At 41.8% G+C, this 21,826-nt stretch overlaps 1 protein-coding gene across 1 annotated transcript in view; it reads right to left on the reverse strand.

Moving 5' to 3' along the window:
• The window catches only part of itga4 (integrin alpha 4), a 150,080-nt gene that overhangs the window by 44,914 nt on the left and 83,340 nt on the right, over window positions 1-21,826 (reverse strand). The window contains exons 17-18 of the mRNA XM_073047085.1: window positions 21,385-21,461; window positions 9,148-9,298 (exon numbers count right to left, since the gene is read on the reverse strand). Coding sequence (XP_072903186.1) covers window positions 9,148-9,298; window positions 21,385-21,461 — 228 coding nt within the window. The remainder of the gene's footprint in view (window positions 1-9,147; window positions 9,299-21,384; window positions 21,462-21,826) is intronic.

Raw genomic sequence — 21,826 nt, forward strand, 5'->3', positions numbered from 1 at the left:
GTATGTATCATACTGCATATAGTATGTGTCCTGTGCATTGTGGCATTTCACCAACTGCTCGCTATGCTGATGCTACAAATGTTTAAGTACAAAAGAGGGAAGAACAAATCTGCCCGTGTAGAAGTAAGCTGTGCCTCTATGCAACTTTTAATTTTGCTTAATAAAGCACATTTGTTATGAGTTTGAAGTATAGTTTATTTTCCTTCATCTTAGGGAGAAAATAAGGCAAGCACTGATCTACAAGTGAATATTTATGCTTGTAGATAGATAAAAATCTGATTAATCAATTAGCAATATTTATTTAAAATAATAAAGCAAAAGTATCTTTGGAGAGACTACAATTTCAATCTTCTGATAATCAGCAGCATGTTTATTATATGAAATACAGGCAACCCCTGGACATTTGAGTAATGAAAATTTACCCTTACAGAATTCACAAGCCCAAGAATTTTAGATATAGAATAAAATTTACATTCACAGAATTTATGTGAAAAATAGTAAACAAATAAACATAAATAGTTCTGTTTCCACCTTGTGTTTCCTGATGCACGCACAGGGGACTTAGCTTCATTCTATGGAAAAATGCCATTATGGACTGGTTTTCTAGGAATGCATCAACACCCCACCCACCCCATCACCCCCACATAATGCGAGGGTTGTCTGTATGTATGATCTTGTACTCCAATAACACAAAGCATAACTGAAGCAAAATAAATACAATATTTGTGGGAAAGTAGTCTTCTGACTTGAACTTTTGATGGCCTTTTATGAGCAGTCACTTAACCAATGAAGAAATAAAGAAGTGTAGATAATTATTTGTGAACTAATTACATCACCCAATCTATACTGGTAAATATAGAACAAATTCATCACCTCAACAACATCACTATTTGATATTCCATTATCGGTGGTAGATAGGATTTTGGTGATAGAATTATGTAAATATTTTGAGTGTATTCAAAAGGATTACATTCAGCCAATTAAAATTAACTAATCCAATTCATGGTGTCATTGTTGCAGAATAGTTGTAGAATATTTAATCATTAGTTTCAATAATAAATATGGAAAAAGATAGGTCTGGTCCACAGGTTCAGATTCTAAATTGGAGAAAAGCTGGTTTTGATAGTATCAGAAGGGATCTGGCAAATGTGGATTGGCACATGTTGTTTTCTAGCAAAGGTGTATTTGGTAAGTGGGGAGGAGCCTTCAAAAGTGAATTTTCGAGAGAAAGAAGCTTGTAAGTGCCTGTCAGAATAAAAGGCAAGGATAGCAGGTTTGGGAAACTCTGGTTTTCAAGAGATACTGAAGCCCTGGTTAAGAAAAAAGGAGTTGCATAGCAGGTATGGGCAGGTAGGGATGAAAGAGGTACTTACGGAGTATAAGAAATGTAAAAGAATACTTGACAAAATAATCAGGAGTGCTAAAAGAATGCAAAGGTTACCCTAACAGACAAGGTCAAGGAGAATCCCAAAGACTTCGACAGATATGTTAAAAGCAAGGGACAAAGTTCACCATCTGGAAGATCAGAATGGTAACATATGCATGGAGCCAGAAGAGATGGGGGGGGGGGGGAGAGAATCTTAATTCATGTTTTTGCACCTGTATTTACACAGGAGACAGACACAGAGTCTACAGAAGTGAGGCAAAGCAGCATCAACAACTTCATGGGCCCTATACAGATTCCAGAGGAGTTGTGGATTTGAGGCAGATTAGGGTGGATAAATCCCCAAGACCTGACAAGGTGTTCCCTCGGACCCTGCGGGCGACAATTGCAGATTGGTTGCGAGTTCTGAAAATTGTCAATTCTTCTTCGATATGTGCCAATCACTGTTTAATTCGATTTATAATTGTTCACCATTATTATTTAATAAAGGAGAGACTATCCAAAATATTTCCTAACATAGACAATTATTGTGATGGGTGTAAAACTGAAGTAGCCACTTTGTCACATATGTTTTGGTCATGTTCTTCATTAAAATCGTTTTGGAAATCTTTATTTTCTACAATTTCTAAAACTCTGAAAATTAATTTACAACCTAAAAGATTGTAAATTTGACTGTTCTATTTGGAATAGTTCCGCATCATATTCAGGGTATTTCATCTTCAGACCAACGTAATTGCATTTGTTACATTGTTGGCAAGAAGGGCTATATTATTGAAATGGAAAGATACCTCTGTCCCTACATTAATTCAATGGTTTTCTCAAGTAATGTTATGTCTTAGTTTGGAAAAAATTAGAAGTAGAACTTTTGATCTTCGATTCAATTTTGAGAGAAGATGAGGCTCTTTTGCCAAAAATTATCATTTAATTTGAATTAATTTTGCATGGTTTCCTTCCAGTTTTATTTTATATAAATGTGAATTGGCGGTTGATGATTCTTCTTTATTTATATAGATGATGGTAAGACGTATGTTTTTTTTTTCTTCTCTTGTAGTTAGTGGAATTTCTTTTTTTTTTAGTTAGTTGGGGTTCTCTTTTTTCCTTCTTTTCTTTATAAAATAATTTTTTTCATTATCATATATTATTCTTTTTTGATAATTTTTTCTTCAGCTTTATTAATTGTATATATATCAGCTTGTTGAAGTCTTGTATCATTTTATAGCTGTAGAAGATTATGTATCAATAAAAAGATTTTATAAAATGAAAATGAAATTGCCAGAGCTCTCAGAGATATTTAAATATTTAAATCAGTCTTAGCGACAGATAAGGTACCAAAGCATTGGAGGATAACTAATGTTGTTCTGTTGTTTAGAAAGGCTCCCAGAATGAACCAGGAAATTACAAGCTGGTGATCCTGACATCAGGACTGGAAAAGGTTATTGGGAGGTATTCCAAGCTACCAGATATACAAATATTTGGATAGACTTGGACTGATTAGTGATAGTCAACTTTGTGTGTAGTAGGTCGTGTCTAACCAATCTTAATAGTTTTTTGAGGAAGTTACCGGGAAAGTTGATGAAGGTGAGGTAGTGAATGTTGTTCATCAGCAAGGCATTTGACAAGGTCTCACATGGGAGGTTGATCAAGGTGATTCAGTCGCGTGGCATTCAAGTTGGAGTAGTAAATTGGATTAGACATTGGCTTTGTGGGAAGGCTAAAGAGTGGTAGTAATTGAATCCCTCTATTACTGAATGTGCTGCAGGGAATGGTGCTGGGTCCAATATTGTTTGTCCTCAATACCAATGATCTGGATGGTTAACAGGATCAGGAAGTATGCAGACGATACCAAGATTGCGGGTGTAATGAACAATAAGGAAGATTATTATGGCTTGCAGCAGGATTGGGACTAGCTGGAAAAATGGGCTGAAAAATGGCAGTTGGAATTTAATGAGGACAAGTATGAGGTGTTGCACTTTAGTAGAACGAAGCAGGGTAGAGTCTTACATAGTGAACCGTCGGCTACCGAGTTGTTTTGTAGAACAAAATTATCTGGGGATACAGGTCCATAATTCATTGAAAGTGGCATCATAGGTAGATAGGGTCATAAAGAAAGCTTTTGGCACATTAGCCTTCATGAATCAAAGAAGATAGGATGTTATATGTTGAAGTTGGAGAAGACGTTGGTGAGGCCCAATTTGGAGTATCGTGTGCAGTTTTGGTCACCTACCTACAGGAAAGATGTAAGTAAGGTTGAAAGATAGATAGATAGATAGATAGATAGATAGATACTTTATTCATCCCCATGGGGAAATTCAACATTTTTTCCAATGTCCCATACACTTGTTGTAGCAAAAACTCCTTACATACAATACTTAACTCAGTAATAATATGATATGCATCTAAATCACTAACTCAAAAAGCATTAATAATAGCTTTAAAAAAAAAAAAAGTTCTTAAGTCCTGGCAGTTGAATTGTAAAGCCTAATGGCATTGGGGAGTATTGACCTCTTCATCCTGTCTGAGGAGCATTGCATCGACAGTAACCTGTCGCTGAAACTGCTTCTCTGTCTCTGGATGGTGCTATGTAGAGGATGTTCAGGGTTTTCCATAATTGACCGTAGCCTACTCAGCGCCCTTCGCTCAGCTACCGATGTTAAACTCTCCAGTACTTTGCCCACGACAGAGCCCGCCTTCCTTATCAGCTTATTAAGACGTGAGGCGTCCTTCTTCTTAATGCTTCCTCCCCAACACGCCACCACAAAGAAGAGGGCGCTCTCAACAACTGACCTATAGAACATCATCAGCATCTCACTGCAGACATTGAATGACGCCAACCTTCTAAGGAAGTACAGTCGACTCTGTGCCTTCCTGCACAAGACATCTGTGTTGGCAGTCCAGTCTAGCTTCTCGTCCAACTGTACTCCCAGATACTTGTAGGTCTTAACCTGCTCCACACATTCTCCATTAATGATCACTGGCTCCATATGAGGCCTAGATCTCCTAAAGTCCACCACCATCTCCTTGGTCTTGGTGACATTGAGACGCAGGTAGTGTGTATAAAATTACGAGGGGTATAGATAGCATAAATGCAAGCAGGCTTTTGCCAGAGGTTGGGTAGGACTATAGCTAGAGGTCATGGGTTACAGGAGAAAGGTGAAAAGTTTAAGGGGAACATGAGGGGGAAACTCTTCATTCAGAGGGTCATGAGAGTGTGAAATGAGCTGCCAGCGCAAGTGGTACATGTGAGCTTGATTTCAATGTTTAAGAGAAGTTTTGATAGATATGTGGATGGTTAAGATATGAAGGGCTATGGTCCAGATACAGGTCGATGGGAGTAGGCAGTTTAAATGGTTCAGCATGGACTAGATTGTCTGAAGGGCTTGTTTCTGCCTTGTACTTTTCTATAACTCATGACTCTTGTGGATACAGCCAATGCTGACAAGGTCAGCATTTAATACCTAACTGTCTTTCAATAAAACCAAGCTATTTAACAGGCTTACCATATAAAGTCAATGTCCATGCAGCTATGCAGTCACTAATAAGCCAAATTTCCTTCACTAAATGTAATGAATCAGTTGGACTTATACAACGCATCCATTACATTCAAGATTATTATCAGCCCAAATCCAACCTCAATCAAACCAGGATGTCCCAGTGGCCACACATTTTAATTCCACATCCCATTCCCATTCCAATATGTCTATCCATGGCCTCCTCTATTGTCAAGATGAAGCCACACTCAGATTGGAAGAACAACACCTTATATATTGGCTGGGTAGCCTCCAACCTGATGGCATGAACATTGACTTCTCTAACTTCCGTTAATGCCCCTCCTCCCCTTCTTACCCCATCCCTGATATATTTAGTTTTTCCCCCCTCTTTTTTTCTTTCTCTCTCTGCCCATCACTCTGCCTGTTCTCCATCTCTCTCTGGTGCTCCCCTCCCCCTTTCTTTCTCCCTAGGCCTCCTGTCCCATGATCCTTTCCCTCCTCTAGCTCTGTATCCCTTTTGCCAATCACCTTTCCCGCTCTCAGCTTCACCCCACTCCCTCCGGTCTTCTCCTATCATTTTGCATTTTCCTCTCCCCCCCCCCTACTTTCAAATCTCTTACTATCTTTCCTTTCAGTTAGTCCTGACGAAGGGTCTCTGCCCGAAATGTCGACAGTGCTTCTCCCTATAGATGCTGCCTGGCCTGCTGTGTTCCACCAGCATTTTGTGTGTGTTGCTTGAATTTCCAGCATCTGCAGATTTCCTCGTGTTTGTCCAACCTTAATTATGCATTTTTGTATACCAACAATTATTAACAGACAGACAGACATACTTTATTGATCCCAAGGGAAATTGGGTTTCGTTACAGCTGCACCAACCAAGAATAGTGTAGAAATATAGCAATATAAAACCATAAATAATTAAATAATAATAAGTTAATCATGCCAAGTGGAAATAAGTCCAGGACCAGCCTATTGGCTCAGGGTGTCTGACACTCCGAGGAAGGAGTTGTAAAGTTTGATGGCCACAGGTAGGAATGACTTCCTATGACGCTCAGTGTTACATCTCGGTGGACTCCTTTTCTAACCAAGAATTTACCTATTTTTGCTCAAAAAAAACTTCAGATATGCTGGTTATATTACCACTTGATAATGAGAGTCAATCTTCAGAGAGAGAGAAAAAAATCTTTATCACAGGCTTAAATAAGCAAGTGCTTATTTTTAACAGTGATTCCTAGTTCTAAATTCCTCCATTAGAGGAAATGTCAGCTCTATCTCCACAATGTACAACCTCCCAGGATCATAATGTATGTGCTTTAGTCAAGTTTTCTCTCTGTTCTCACACTCATGCTCTGCTCTTTAGGCAACTTCTCCATTCCAATTGTTGGTCCTATAAACCTTCTCTAAAGTGATTTCGATGCATGAGCATTCTTAAGTAAGATCAATATTGTACACAGTCTCCAAGATGCTGTCTCAACAATGCTCTTGATTATTGAACTATAATCACTCAATTTCTGTACGTTATTCCCCTTTCAATAAGTGATAACATTGTTAGTTTCTCTAAGCTCTTGCTCTAGCTCTATACTAGCTTCACAGTCAACTTTACTGGTATCAGCCTTTTATTCCCCAACTCATCAACCAAACTTAAATGGCCCAGGTGGATGTAGGAAGATAAATCACGAGCCCAGGTTCCTAAATGGCTGTCAGTAATTTAAAATACTTGCTATCATAAATCTCTGCCAGAGCTTCAAACTGTTACATAAATCAATGTTATTAAAATGGAAAAGCCTCCTAAATAACGTGTTGCCTTTTCAAAAGTGAATTGTATTCCACTGTTACCTCACTGTGGACTGTATGTCTCATTCCAAGAATAAATGTTGTACAAGATCTACACGTATACAAAATTAAGGGTTTTTTTGACAGTGATCAATAGAGAAAAACTCTTTCATGTCAGAGTGAAAACAGATCTCTACAAAGTAATCTAAATTAATTACAAATATAAAACACTAAATAACTGATTGCATAAGTATTCACCCCCTTTAATATGACACACCAAATCATCACTGGTGCAGTCAATTGGTTTTAGAAGTCACACAATTAGTTAAATGGAGATCTGTTTTTGGAGATCTGTGTGCAGTCAAGGTGTTTCAAATGATTGTAGTAAAAATACACCTACGTCTGGAAGGTCCAACTGCTGGTGAGTCAGTATCCTGGCAAAACCTAAACCACGATGACAAAAGAACACTCCAAGCTACTCTGTAAAAAGGTTATTGAAAAGCACAAGTCAGGAGATGGATGCAAGAAAATTTCCAAGTCACTGAATATCCCTTGAAGTACAGTTAAGTCAATCATCAAGAAATGGAAAGAATGTGGCACAGCTGTAAGTCTGCCAAGAGTAGGCTGTCCTCAAAAACTGAGTGACCGTGCAAGAAGGGGACAAGTGAGAGACCTATGACAACTTTGGAGGAGTTACAAGCTTCAGTGACAGAGAAGGGAGAGACTATACAAACAACTGTTGCCTGGGTGTTTCTCAAATAAAGGCTTTATGGGAGAGCAGCAAAGAGAAGGCCACTGTAGGGAAAAAAAAAGACACACATGAAATCTCGGCTAGAGATGCCAGAAGTCATGAGGAAGACTCTGAAGTCAGCTGGAAGAAGATTCTATGTTCTGATGAAACCAAGCTGAGCTGTTTGACCATCAGACTCAACCCTATGTTCAGCATAAGCTAAATACCACACATCATCAAAAACACACCATCCCTAACGTGAAGCATGGTGGTGGCTGCATCTTGCTGTGCAGTCTCCTGGAAGGCTTATGGAAGTAAAGAGCAAAATGAATGCAGCAAAATACAGGGAAATCCTGGAGGAAAACCTGATGCAGCTTGCAAGAGGACTGCGACTTGGGAGAAGATTTGTTTTCCAGCAAGACAATCAATCCAAGCAAGCTACACCAAAATGGCTTAAAAATAACAATAGCTAATGTCCAGGAGTGGCCAAGTCAGAGTCCAGACCTGAATCCAATTGAGGATTTGTGACTGTATTGGAAAATGACTGTTCACTCATGATCCCCATGCAATCTGACAGAGCTTGAGCAGTTTTGTAAAGAAGAATTTGGGGAAAATTTCAGGTCTCTATCCACAGAGTCAAGGCTATAATTGCTGTAAAAGGTGCATCTACTAAATACTGACTTGAAGGGAGTGAATACTAATGCAATCAACTATTTTGTGTTTTATATTTGTAATTAATGCAGGTCACTTTGTAGAGATCTGCTTTCACTTTGCTACGTATCTTTTTCTGTTGATCAGTGTCAAAAAAGCCAAATTAAATCTTTTCCTTTATCAGTGGTGCAGGAGGTGACATTAAGAAGCAGACACCAAGAACAATGAAGCTTCTCACAACTAGATGGGAAGATGAAATGTGCTCCATTTGAGGGGCAAGGAGATGGTTGAACAAAGGTTGGGATGACTGAGGACCATCCAATGAGATCAACAGGGAGGAATCATTCACTCATGGTGAAAACCTAGATTCAAACAAAGCTGGAAGGAGGTGGATATTAGATAAAAGCCCCTGACTTTTACTGGGAATCAGACAATCCATCTTCTGGCAGGTTATGTTCTAATCTATATTTTCATCATTCATAAAATACTTCTCCCTCCTAATGCCAAGCCAACCCCCATCCAATCACCACCCATTCACATACAGAGATCACCCCAATCACCCATCTTCCCACCAATCTACCCTCCAGCATACACAAAATCTCTTCCACCTTTGATCTTCACTTCTAGGGTTCCTCCTATTTCCATCTCCATTCCAAACTGTTCTCCAATACATTTCCTTTAATCTATGCACTTCACAATGGAAGGGTATTGCATTGAAAAGCCTTTGAGTGTTCTTATACGAGACCTAATCTACCAGCTGGGCATATCTATGTCTCAAAGCAAAGTGAGGCAATATCCCACACACTACAACTTTACCACTGATTCCAAACAACACTTTTAATATGTACCCGGTAAATTCTAGGATTCGATGCATTGTGGCATGATGCAGCTAAACATGGAACATTACTGCGATAGCTTTTTTCCTTAAATGACTAATTTGTGATGACAGATTCCAGGAAAAAAACAGAAGTATTTCAATCTCCAATGATACAAATTATGCTTTGCTTGATTACCATTTGATCTCCATTAAGAGCCATATTAAATTATGCCATATTATTTCTGGCACCATGAAGCAAAGTGATACATTAAATGGCATACACATACTGGAATGTTATACTTACCATTTCCACTGTTTTGACAAAACTTATACCCTTGGGCATTTTAATGTTAAGAGTGCTTGAGTATGCATTGTCTCCTGCATTGAACAGATCTATATTCAGAATGATTCTCTTCACCTCCTTAACTGCCAGGTAAGATTTGTTTGCATGGTGCCTAGGAAAAAAAAGCATCATCCCCATTAAAACTACATTGTTATAGGAGGATCATATTGCAGTAAGTATTCTGGTCAAGGCATACAACCTCTTGTCGAGTAAGGGTCCGTGCTGGGAATATAAAGTGGGAAAATTATCCTTATATGCTGGCTACAAAAGATTTTTATACAATGTTGAGAAATGATGAACAACACAAATTATTATCTTTGTCACGTCTTTCAGTCTATCTACAGTCCCCAAAGTGCCAACAATTCACATCTAGATTAACAGATATTCGAGTTGCATAAAAGCAGTCAGATGTAATGTTTTTATAATCTAAATTCCAGTACTTCAATCTTTATCTTATTGTTGTAAAAGTAAAATCATTAATTTCTCTACATGCTTATAGATTGCAGCCTCTTGACTGTCTTCTTTTGTGGCAGAAAAACAAGACATTCATAAGATATTCTGGCTTTTAACCAGCACATTAGTCATTGAACACCTTTGGGAAGAAATTTGGCACACAGACAAGAAGCAGAAGGTGAAAAAAAATAACACAGGTTATTAGGTTTTAGGGTAACGGCAAATGATAAACATCGTATATTCGAATAATATACTTATACCTGAATAGGAAGGCAAGTTTGCACTTTCAACAACATGTTTGCATATTTTTTGGCAACGAATAACATTTTGACTATATCCCTGAGAGTGTGTTATCTGGCTCATGATGAGGTTTCCATGGTGCTGCCAATAAGATGCCCACCAGCCTGGTGCTGAGCGTACAGCAGAGCACCAGGTGCGCATCTAGGAGCGTGACAAAGGTACGCTAAAGACTTCTGCTGATGAATAATCTTTTTTCTGCCCTCCATAAAATTGTCTGGCATAACACAAAGTCAGACACTAATGCAGAGTACTGGCACTGAAAATAACAAGTAAATGTGCTGAAATAATTTACAGCAATTCCAAATTGCATAGAAAAGGCAAAGCAGAGTACTGTATTCAAAATAATAAATTATTTCTCCCTTTCAAAATACCACAACCAGTATTTCAATATAATCATCACAGTATTTCCTGGTTTTCATTGAAACCCAAACCGCCCCCCCCCAAAAAAAAATAAAACCCCTGAAATTTAATGCAACCTATTTGTTATTAGTTCACTTGGTTTGAATGTTGCTGGCAAGACCAGCATTTATTGCTCATCCCTAATCGTTCCTGATTGAACTGAGTGGCTTTCCATGCCATTTCAGAGAGGAGTTAATAGCTAACCACTTTCCTGGGGCTGAAGTTACTGTTGGGCTGGACATACATATATATTGTGATTTATAGATTTTTTATTATGTGTTGTAATGTACTGCTGCTGCACAACAACAAGTTTTACGACATCTGCCAGTGATAATAAATCTGATCCTAATTCTGATTCCTCCACTGACGGACATTTGTGAATGAATCAATAACGATCCAGTAGTTGCAGTCACTTTACCCTAAGCTAAATCAGAATTTCATACTGCATCAATTTACACGAATAGGTCTATTTTCACAATTTCCAATTGTTGTGTTCTACAGCCATTCAGATAGTCAAGTAGTTTAATCCACTGCGCTTAATGCATCATCTTCAGTTTATGACAGAGGTAAGGAGTCAATTCTCATGCAGGTTAATTTAAGACAAATACGATCACCTGAAGGCCACGTCTGCAACATGACATTCTGGAATCAAATGTCTTCTGTTATGCCAGTAATCAGTATGACCCAGGAGGAAGGATTCAGAAGCGGGCTACTCTGTTGGCACCTCTCCAACCTGCCAGAAATGAATTGGTGTGGATAATACATCCACCAAAATATGAAAAATCAAATTAAAACTACAGCTAAGGAAAATGTTAAACCTCATTTTTTAATACATAATCCAGCACCACTGCAGCAATTCCTAACTCAGCAAGAACAAATAGCTCATTAAATGTTTTAAATACGCTCAGCTCTGGCCTTCCAAATATAAATTAATTTAACTCTACGAAATAAGCCAAACCAAGATATTGGGAAGGCATTGACCGCAGTCCTGTCTAACTTCATTCTTCTGTAATGCATCAAACATCATGTTGCTATACTTACCACTACGTCAACAATTGTAAGCGTTATATCAGATATGGTTGTTGGTGGCATGTTTGTGAGGAATTTGTACTTTCTCATCATGACCATACTGGTTTCCTCTAGGTTTTCTCATTTCTTCCCACATTCCAAAGATGTGCAGGTTATAGTTAGTAAGTTGTGAGCATGCTATGTTGGTGCTGGAAGTGTGGCAACACTTGTGGACATCCGACACATATTCACTGACACAAACAACACATTTCACTGTATGCTTTGATGTACATGTGACAAATAAAGCTAATCTTTATCTTTTATCTAACAGTACCAGAAATAAATTGACCATTGACAAAATGCAATAGATTCAAACAGATCAAATTGCTATCTCAGAATCAAGAAAGCGTGAGGTATCCTTCTGGCTCTTTATTAGCTAAACAGGAAGGAAAAACCTTGCAAAATGTAAAAAAAAAATACAGTTGGGTAAAACAGCCATACTAGAACCTTGTACTGTCTGGTTTTGTGCTATAACTGAAGACTTGATAATACAGAGGAGACAGTGAACTTATAAATTTGCCATTCAAGACAAACTGTTCACATCAGAAGCCAACAAACTGACCCTACAGGATAGGATAATAGCACAGCAGAGTAGTGCTTAGAACAATGCTTTATGGTACAGGCAAACCAGGTTCAATTCCTGCCACTGTCTGTAAGGAGTTTTTACGTTGGTAGGTTAATTGGTCATTGTAGATTGTCCTGTGATTACATGCAGGGCAGTGTGACTCAAAGAGCCAGAAGTGCCTCACCTGCACTGTATCTCAATAAATAATAAACTAAAATAAGGAAAAATGATACAGTTAAAACATCCAGGAATGAATATGCAAAGGGGCCATCAGAAACTGACTCTGTACCCATGACAGTAGATAGTTAGAAAGAGCTGGATGTATAAATATTGACATTACATTTGGAGTCATTGACCAATTCAGTCAGTTTGCATGCAACAGCGGCCACACCCCGGCCAACGGCTTCGACTAGCCGGCAAAACCTGGCGAGGGTAGCCAATGGGCCTCAAACCCTCGGTGAGTTAAGGGCTTGTCTACCTACGCATGCGAAGACTGAATTCGGCGGACTACGCGGAGGAGACCACCACTTGGCGGTCCAGCGAGTAGAAAGGCGGACCCAGCAAAGCGTTGTGGAGCGCAATCAGGGCACAGTGAGACACGTAGGACACTGCTGGCCATCCACTGCATCCCGACTTATCTCCAGCCGTCTCAACTCCGTCTTGCAACTGGATACAGATAGGTCGGGACAAGAGAGTGAGGCTGATGATTTGCGCAACTCTCCCTCACTTTAATCCAAGTCAAGTGCAAGTCACGACTCCAAACCCATTCTGCTAAAAAACTTCAAGTCCTGTGGCGATGGGCGAGTGGCAAAGCAGCAGGTGTGGATACACTAGAAGTTGTAGTCACAAACCTGCACACAGGCGGACCAGGGCATTGGGTCGTTCTCCGCTGGAATGAAGCAGCAGTGGAGCTCGGCAGCCCCCTGGGTGTCTGAGCAGTCCTCTTTAGGATCGCTCTGCTCACCTCCATGGAGGAAGGGGCTAGAAAAGATGCCTCAAACATAGCCTGCTTCATCTTACCCTGGCCAGCACACCGCGGCTGGCGGGGATCCCACTCAGCGGTCGAACTACAAAGAAGTCGAAAGTGAAGGTGCTCAACTTTAGCATGTGGAACATGCGAACTCTGCTTGACACCACCAAGGCTGTCAGACCAGAAAGAAGAACAGCACTGGTCGCCAAAGAACTAGCCCGCTATAGCATGGACATTGCAGCACTCAACGAAACACGCCTAGCAGACAAGGGCCAGCTTACAGAACGTAGTGGTGGGTACACCTTCTTCTGGAGTGGTCGCAGCAGCACTGAACGATGAGAGGCTGGCGTTGGATTTGCCATCCGATCCCACCTCGCTCGTAAACTTGCCAAGCTTCCAGAGGGCATCAACGATCGCCTGATGACGCTTCGGCTCCCACTTGGCAATAAGAGGAGTGCAACGCTGATCAGCGCATATGCCCCAACAATGACTAACCCAGATGACATCAAAGATAAGTTCTATGAAGAACTTGACGCCCTCATAGCAGCAGTTCCACAGTCAGAGAAGCTTATTGGCCTTGGGGACTTTAACGCCAGACCTGGGAAGGGATTCTTGGAAGACATGGTATTGGCAAGTGTAACAGCAATGGCCTGCTGCTCCTCAAGACATGCGCTACACATGACCTTGTCATCACCAACACCCTATTCCACCTCCCTACCCATAACAAGACACCTTGGATGCATCCACGCTCTATGGACTGGCATCTGATTGACTATGTCATCACCAGAAAGAGGGACTGGCAAGACGTGAGAGTGACAAAGGCCATGTGCAGTGCCGACTGCTGGACGGATCATCAACTCATAGTGTCCAAGTTTAAACTTCGCATCCTGCCTGTGAGAAGACCCCAAGGTCAGAAGACTGCAAAGAGGCTCAATGTCTCCAAGCTGAAGAGCAGTGTAGTTGCAGAAGAATTTCATGAAGACCTAGATAGCAGGCTGCTTGACACACCCCAGGATGACCACACCAGCACTGAAGAGCAGTGGACGGCTTTCAGAGATGCAGTCTACTCTACCGCTCTCAAACACCTCGGAACAGCAATCCGTAGACATCAAGACTGGTTCACTGAGAACGACGAGGAGATACAGGCACTGTTGTCAGAAAAACACCAACTGTTCAGAGTGCACCAACTATCAGAGAACGATTCTACATCACAAGCAAAGATAGATGCCTTTGCCAGTGCACGACAGAAAGTGCAGAAGAAACTCTGTGAGATGCAGGATGTCTGGTTCAGCAATAAGGCCGATGAGATCCAGGGCTACGCAGACAGTCACGACACCAAGCGTTTCTACAACGCTTTGAAGGCTATGTATGGACCTCAGTCCTCTGGCTCCTTCCCCCCTCCTCAGTGCAGATGGGACTCGGCTGCTGACAGAGAAAAAGCAGATTTTGGAGAGATGGGCTGAACACTTCAACCAGGTCTTCAACCGCTCTGCCGAAATCAATGATGAGGCCATTGCTTGCCTACCTCAGGTGGAGATCAACCTGGAGCTTGACAACCTCCTCACAGAAGAAGTCAGAAAAGCCATCAGGCAACTTTCTTGTAGCAAAGCACCAGGATCAGATGCAATCCCTGCTGAAGTCTACAAAGCAGGAGGCCCATTCATGATGCAGAAGCTGACTGAGCTCTTCCAGTCTATGTGGAACAAAGGAAAGGTCCCGCAACAGTTGAAAGATGCCAGCATAGTCCACACCTACAAGAGGAAAGGCAACCGCCAGTCTTGTAACAATCACCAAGGCATCTCCCTCCTGTCCATAGCTGGGAAGATCTCAGCTCGTGTCCTGCTTAATCGCCTTCTCCAACACCTTGAGCAAGGTCTCCTCCCAGAAAGCCAGTGTTGCTTCTGTGCAGAGCGTGGAACTGTCAACAGGATATTTGCTGCATGCCAACTCCAGGAAAAATGCCAAGAGCAGCACAGCGACCTCTTTATGACCTTCATCGATCTGACCAAGGCATTTGATACGGTCAGCAGAGATGGCTTATGGAAGATAATGGAGAAGTTTGGCTGCCCTAGCAGGTTCATCACAATTGTTTGGCAGTTCCACGATGGCATGGTGAAAGTTTTGGATGATGGTGACGAGTCAGAAGCCTTCCCAGTGACGAACGGTGTGAAGCAAGGATGCGTTCTCGCCCCTACACTCTTTAGCATGGTCTTCTCTGCTATGCTGAATGATGCCTTCCGCGATTGTCAGGATGGTATACATGTCAGATACAGGACTGGCGGTGGGCTATTCACCCTCCGGCATCTACAGGCTGTTACAAAGGTAAAGGAGACCGTCGTCAGAGACCTCTTATTCGCTGATGATTGCGCCCTCAACGCCAGCACAGAGCAGAAGATGCAGCGAGAAATGGACTGCCTCTCACGAGCCTGTGACAACTTTGGACTTACAATCAGCACCAAAAAGACCAAAGTTATGTAACAGCCCACACCCGGAAAGCCCTACCAGGAACCACAAATCACAGTAAAGGGGCAGAAGCTACTGGCAGTCGACAGCTTTACTTATCTGGGCGGTACTCTATCACGAGCGGTGAACATAGATGCAGAGATCAGCAACAGAATTGCCAAAGCCAGTGCCGCCTTTGGGAGACTCCGTGAGAATGTATGGGAGCGGAGAGGACTCAGCCTTACCACCAAGCTGAAGGTCTACCGAGCAGTGGTTCTCACCACCCTCCTCTATGCCAGCGAGACCTGGAGTGTCTACAGCAGACCCGCTAAACAGCTCAACCACTTCGACTTGAGCTGCCTCCGCAGACTTCTCCACATATGATGGCAGGACAAAGGCCCAGACACGGAGGTCCTGGAGCGGGCTAGCACCCACAGCGTCTACACTCTCCTACAGAAACCCTAAGCCAGATGGGCTGGCCGTGTCGTCAGGATGTCTGACAGTCGACTACCAAAACAGCTGCTGTATGGAGAGCTGAGCCAGGGCAAGCGCTCAATTGGAGGGCAGAAGAAACGTTTCAAAGACTGCCTCAAAGTGTCCCTCAAAGACCTCAACGTCAATCTCAGTAGCTGGGAACCGCTTGCTCTGGACCGCCCAACCTGGTGGAGCAGGACCACTAAAGGAGCGTATGCAGCAGAAATCAGACGCACTGCAGAGGCTCAGAGGAAACGCGCCACGCGCAAGGCTCGAGCTACCTCCACTTCCACTGCAGCACCTACCCTCAAGTGTCCCACATGTGGGCGAGCTTTCAGGGCCCAGATTGGCCTCACCAGTCACCTCTGGACCCACAGTCACAAACCCTCCACCTGACAGCAGTCGTGGTCATCTTCGACTCCGAAGGACGAACAACAACAACAGTCAGCTTGAGATTGTGCATTTGGCCCAGATTGGCAATTTGAGGAAAAATCTTTTACAATAATATTTGTCATCTGTAAAAGGGGTAACACAGTGTGAAAAAAGTTATTCAATTAGGGGAGCACAGATATCTGGTGAATTACAAATTCAATCTACTTTAACAGACAGAACAGATAAAAGTGTTCGTCATACTCCATTCCTACAAAGACTACAGCATAGAAAGCAGTTGTTCCATGACAAGAGCCTATATGAATGTTATGCACCAGTAATCTAATTAGGCTCTTTCCCCAGAGCCCTGAAAATTCTTCCATTTTTGACATTTACTGGGTCTCTTTCGAGATGCTGCAGTTAGTAGTGCCTCCACTATTACCATTGGTCTAATCACTCGGTGCATGAAATATATCCCTATGTTACTTCTGGATCTTCTGCCATTCATGTTCATTTAGTATCCCCCAGCTCCTGAGCCTTTCACCAATGGGAACTTTTTTTTCTATTACTGTCTATACCCTTAGGGAATATAAATCTTGTACTTCCAACAGATATTCTCGTAACATCCTCTTTTGAGGAGAGTGATCTCTTCTTCGCCAATAAATTCCCATACCTCAAGCCCCTCATTCTTGGAACAATTTTAATAAAATTCTTATACACCTTCTCCAAAGCCTTCACATCTTCCCTAAAGTGTCACACTATGGACTGAGCCCAATTCTCCAGTTATTTATAACACTTCGGATTTCACACGCATTTTAGCCACCTTCCAAATCAGCCCAAGACACAGACCCAAGATACACCTTTTCCCCCTTTTAGAAATGTTCTCTACAGTTTACACAGCCACTAAATTGTTTAAAGAACATACTTATGGACTAAAAGTAAAATACCTGGGAAGTTCAGTTTTGCAGGGAAATTTCAAAAGATCAGTGTGGAATTGCCTACCTTTCTCTGTGTAGCTGTCAGGAAGTTTGGATTATAGCACAAATATTCACAAATCCCAAGCTCCTGCCCATTGTCTAGTGGTGAATCCACAACTATACTCTGCCACATGGAGCCAAATGATTACGCCAAAAGTGCTGTAAATGCCAACAAATAGGCACTGACAAACCGGACTGAATAACTTGCACCAGGTGAGACCAAATGCATGCAGATCTGCTCCAGAGAGAATGGTCTGCCAGATCTTTTTTGTAATCTTTGGAGTTTATTTCAATATTGTAGGTGATCTTTACGTGCTTTAGTTCAAACGTTTCATGTCCTTGACCAATGATTTTGGATTTTATTTGAGTCTGTCCCACGTGTGACAATCTCTGCCGCCACATTTCTGACAGGTGAGTGGGTCAGACCGTGATTTAGCTATCCATTATGATCATTGATCAGCTTTGCAAGCACGGCTTAACTAATGCCCCTGCTTCCACGTGGTGGGGTTTATGGTTTGGGAAGAGCAGCCATCCACTGGGAGTCGGAAACGAGAACAAGGCTCCTCTGAGTCTCACCTGGCATCAGCAGCATTGAGAAACGACAGGAGTTTCTAATTTTCCCACCTGCTCTTATCACACAAAGTGATAGAAGAAGCACCAGCAAGCAGAGTGAATATTAAAACTTCATACACATCAATCCGACAAAAAATTAAAATCAAATTGAAATTGAAGCTTCTACATTACTTGCATTTGTTTCACATGAACTATATTTGAAGACCTGTATCAGATTAAAAGATTATATGCCATTACTAGACAGAAATAGATGCATGTAATGTCCCTCATACTTATTAACAATGTCACAAGGAGATTTACAGCCAATGAGGCTTTACATTAATGAAGAAAATGCAGCAGGCAATTAACATATGGTGTAAAAGTAAAGTACTAATACCAAATTAGCTGTCAGTATTAATGGAAGGGGAGGACTACGCAACAGTAGCACTAGATACGTGCTACAAAGGAAATCCTTTAAGATTCTGTCGAGGAACAAAAAGATTTTGCCAATTTTTTTGGGAATGTAGATCACTAATCTGTGGTTGGGAAATGGAGGGAGGAATTTTTATGTAAAGCTAACATCTTGTTTGAATAGATGTGCACTATTTCTCCATGAAAAGGGAAAGATGTAGTTGGAGAGACAGATTGTTCTGAGAGTTTTCTCAGTCAATGTGTCACCATTCGATGAGCCAGAAAACTAGGTAATCATGCAGAGCAAATAAACAATTTAAAGGTGACTGAGTATTTGGGAAACAATCCATAATCTAATTAGATTTTGTGTAAGAGCAGAAGGATCAAAGAAAAGTTGAAGGATATGTGGCAGGAAAAATCTATGCGAGGTAGAGGTTAAAAGAATAAAAGCATAGATTTTACCAGTGGGAAAAATTAAGACATGCTCGAGGTCGAGTTTAATTCTCATTGAACCATACATGAATACTACCAAACAAAACGGCATTACTCTGGGACCAAGTTGAAAAACAGGCACCACAGTAGCGTAGCGGTTAGCAACACACTATTACAGTTTGGGACATTGAAGTTCGAAGTTAAATTCCAACGTCATCTGCATGGCCTCTGTGAACTATATGGGTTTCCTCCCACAATCCAACAAACGTACTGGTTAGTAGGTTAAGTGGTCATTATAAATTGTCCTGAGATTAGGCTAGGCACTGTGGTGAACTACATATACCTGTCTGGACACGTCCCCTGCTGACTGCTCCTGTGGCTCCTCCCACAGACCCCTGTATAAAGGCAATTGAGGCCTGAGCCCGGCCTCTCTGTCTCCAGGATGTAGTATGGTGGTCAACTACTGCTTGTTCTTTCTTCCAGTCAATAAAAGCCGATATCTCGCCTTTAGGTCTCAGAGAGAGTTATTGATGGTGCATCAGGCACCATGGCTTATAGGGTCAGCAGGACCTATGGACCTATTCCATATAATATCTCAATGAATTGAATTGAATTAACTATTTCTTACATCCTTAAGATACATGAGGAGTAAAAATCTTTACATTACATCTCCCATCTAAATGTGCCATGTGCAATCATAGTAATTTATAATAAATAGAACAGTCAATGTAATATAGAGCACAGTCAAGTCAGTGTGAGTTAATCAGTCTGATGGCCTGGTAGAGGAAGCTGTCCTGGAGCCTGTTGGTCCTGGTTTTTATGCTGTGGTACTGCTTCCCGGACGGCAGCAGCTGGAATAGATTGTGGTTGGGGTGACTTGAGTCCCCAATGATCCTACAGGCCCTTTTTCACAACTACAGATGCGCTGTTCTGTCTACACAACTCTCTGAAGAGTCCTATGATTAAGAGTACCGATAGTCATACAGAAAGCAAGGCACATACTGTATAGCACAAAGTAGCAGTACGAGTATAGCCACTCAAAAGAATTATAATGTAGCCCAAGTCTCTCAGTGTCACGTGCTGCAGATTGATATCATCAGCAAGAGTAGGCCCAAAGCAGACCACAGACAAAGACAATCCAGCTTGTCTTTCACTGCACGAACACTGGAGGGCAGCACCAACGGGAGGAGCCAGCACAGACTCCAGCCCCCCACTGTGCCTCTGCCTTCTCCCTCACCACTTTTAGTATCTCTCCCCGGCCCCTTGCAACATGGCTTGATGCAATCCAGCTCACATTCCTCTGAGTGAACACTGAAGAGCAGCACCCATGCCAGTATGGAAGCAGTGCCACACTGCCTCCAGGCACCGAATGATGCCCCTCTCCCAGTAGGGGCTGAAAACAGGTGACACCTCGGCACGTCACCTTGTCTGAGCTAAAACAGAGGCCAAGCAATTAGCATCGGTCCTGCTAATAAAAAAGTGAGCCGGATTTGCGGTATTCCACATTGCCAATGTCAACGGGGTCTTGCTCAGAGCAAAATAGTCCAGGACAATCATTTGCTTCGTTTTTTAGACCGTACACCACTTTCCTGCGCAGACTCTGACACCTTCCTGTATCAGGCAGTAACACAGTCCACACCAAGTATAGCTGCATTGTACTGACAAACTCACTGATGAGTAGACCTGATGTTCTTGATAACCAGCGGGGTCTTGCGATTGTAATACAGATATAAAGGATGAACGGTTGCACCTTTGGTTGGACCCAGAGAGGTCGCTGCAACTGTGCGGTCGGCATGGCAACTGAGGCAAAACATACAAATTGTAAATAGTCCACTTGGAAAGAACGTCTTCAGAGTTCAGAAATATTTAAGTTATAAATCAAAAGACAATAATTTGAATAACAATCAGATAACTCAAAGACCTATGGTCAAAATAAATTCATATAAATACTTGAAAGCAACGAAGGGATCAGAACAGAGATGTACCGAAAGAAAGCCATCGAACTACATAGTCATCAGCTCTGCACAGGAACAAAACCTAACAGTACAGTGGTGTAAAAGTTAGCTCAATATAAAATGAAGGCACCTCATGTATACTGTATATTAGATCAATTTTCAGAATGAAGATGGACATCAGTATTACAGGTCTGCTGGAACAGCTATTATTCAAATCTCTCTCTGCTTCATTTCCAGGTGATAACTATGTGGAAAACTTGATGGCAGTAGAGCATCACAAGTCTCTGAATGTGAACAAAAGAGATGGTTGTTGACTACAGGAGAGCACGGAATGACCACTCTCCGCTGAACGTCGACGGCTCCTCCATTGAGATCGTTAAGAGCACCAAATTTCTTGGTGTTCACCTGGCAGAGAATCTCACCTGGTCCCTCATGCAGTAATACATTTCTTCACTTGATATACTTTTCAATAAGTGATCATAAGAGCACAACAGAAGCACAAGAGTGACATTCAGACCTTCCTGTAGTTCATCTTTTACTTCAGAGCTACTTTCTTACACTAGCCCTCTAATCCTCTTTAATATCTAGAATCCTGCCCGTGGCAGGTGTGTCCTCCCATTGATACAGAAGCCTGACAATGTTGAGGGTTCAGTGTCATTAAGACCCTATAAGACATCTATACTTTTGCACGCGAATCTTCTTGCAATAAAGCCTCTCTGTACCTGCCTGTTAGCTTACAGCATTAGCTTAGTTAGCTAATGCAGGTACCTTTTGAGCAAATGATTAGTGGGTTAAAGGCAGAATGCACTCTCTGTAGAACAAGTTACTCACCCTTCCATTATCAGTTTTCCAGACACTTGCAGGTCAGCAGCACAGTCTTTAAAAGCACATAACCGTTCAAAATGTGTCTGTCCAAAAACGCAAACCCAGAAGCAAGCATTAAAACCAAAGAGAAACAAAATGTATATCTTAGCAGATAAAGAACATAGCACAAAGCTACAAGTGCCACAATATTCCTGAGGTTGTTCGATAGATAAATTCTTGAGTAACCTGCATCTCCTATTACAAGGAATCACAGACATGTGCCTACGATACTGACCTAGCATTTAAGTGAAGGGGTTATGGGTCAGCCCTCAAGCCGGTTGGTGGGATTGGAGATGAAAAGGAATGGGAGTATGGGATGCTGTGGAACAGGAGGAACATTCCTGATCCCCTTGATCCCTACAGAGGCTCGTAAGCCAACTTCTCTGGTGGTTTCCAGCAGGAACACTGG

Source organism: Hemitrygon akajei, chromosome 5 (assembly GCF_048418815.1).
Source record: "Hemitrygon akajei chromosome 5, sHemAka1.3, whole genome shotgun sequence".
In the NCBI taxonomy this organism is placed as follows: Eukaryota; Metazoa; Chordata; class Chondrichthyes; order Myliobatiformes; family Dasyatidae; genus Hemitrygon; species Hemitrygon akajei.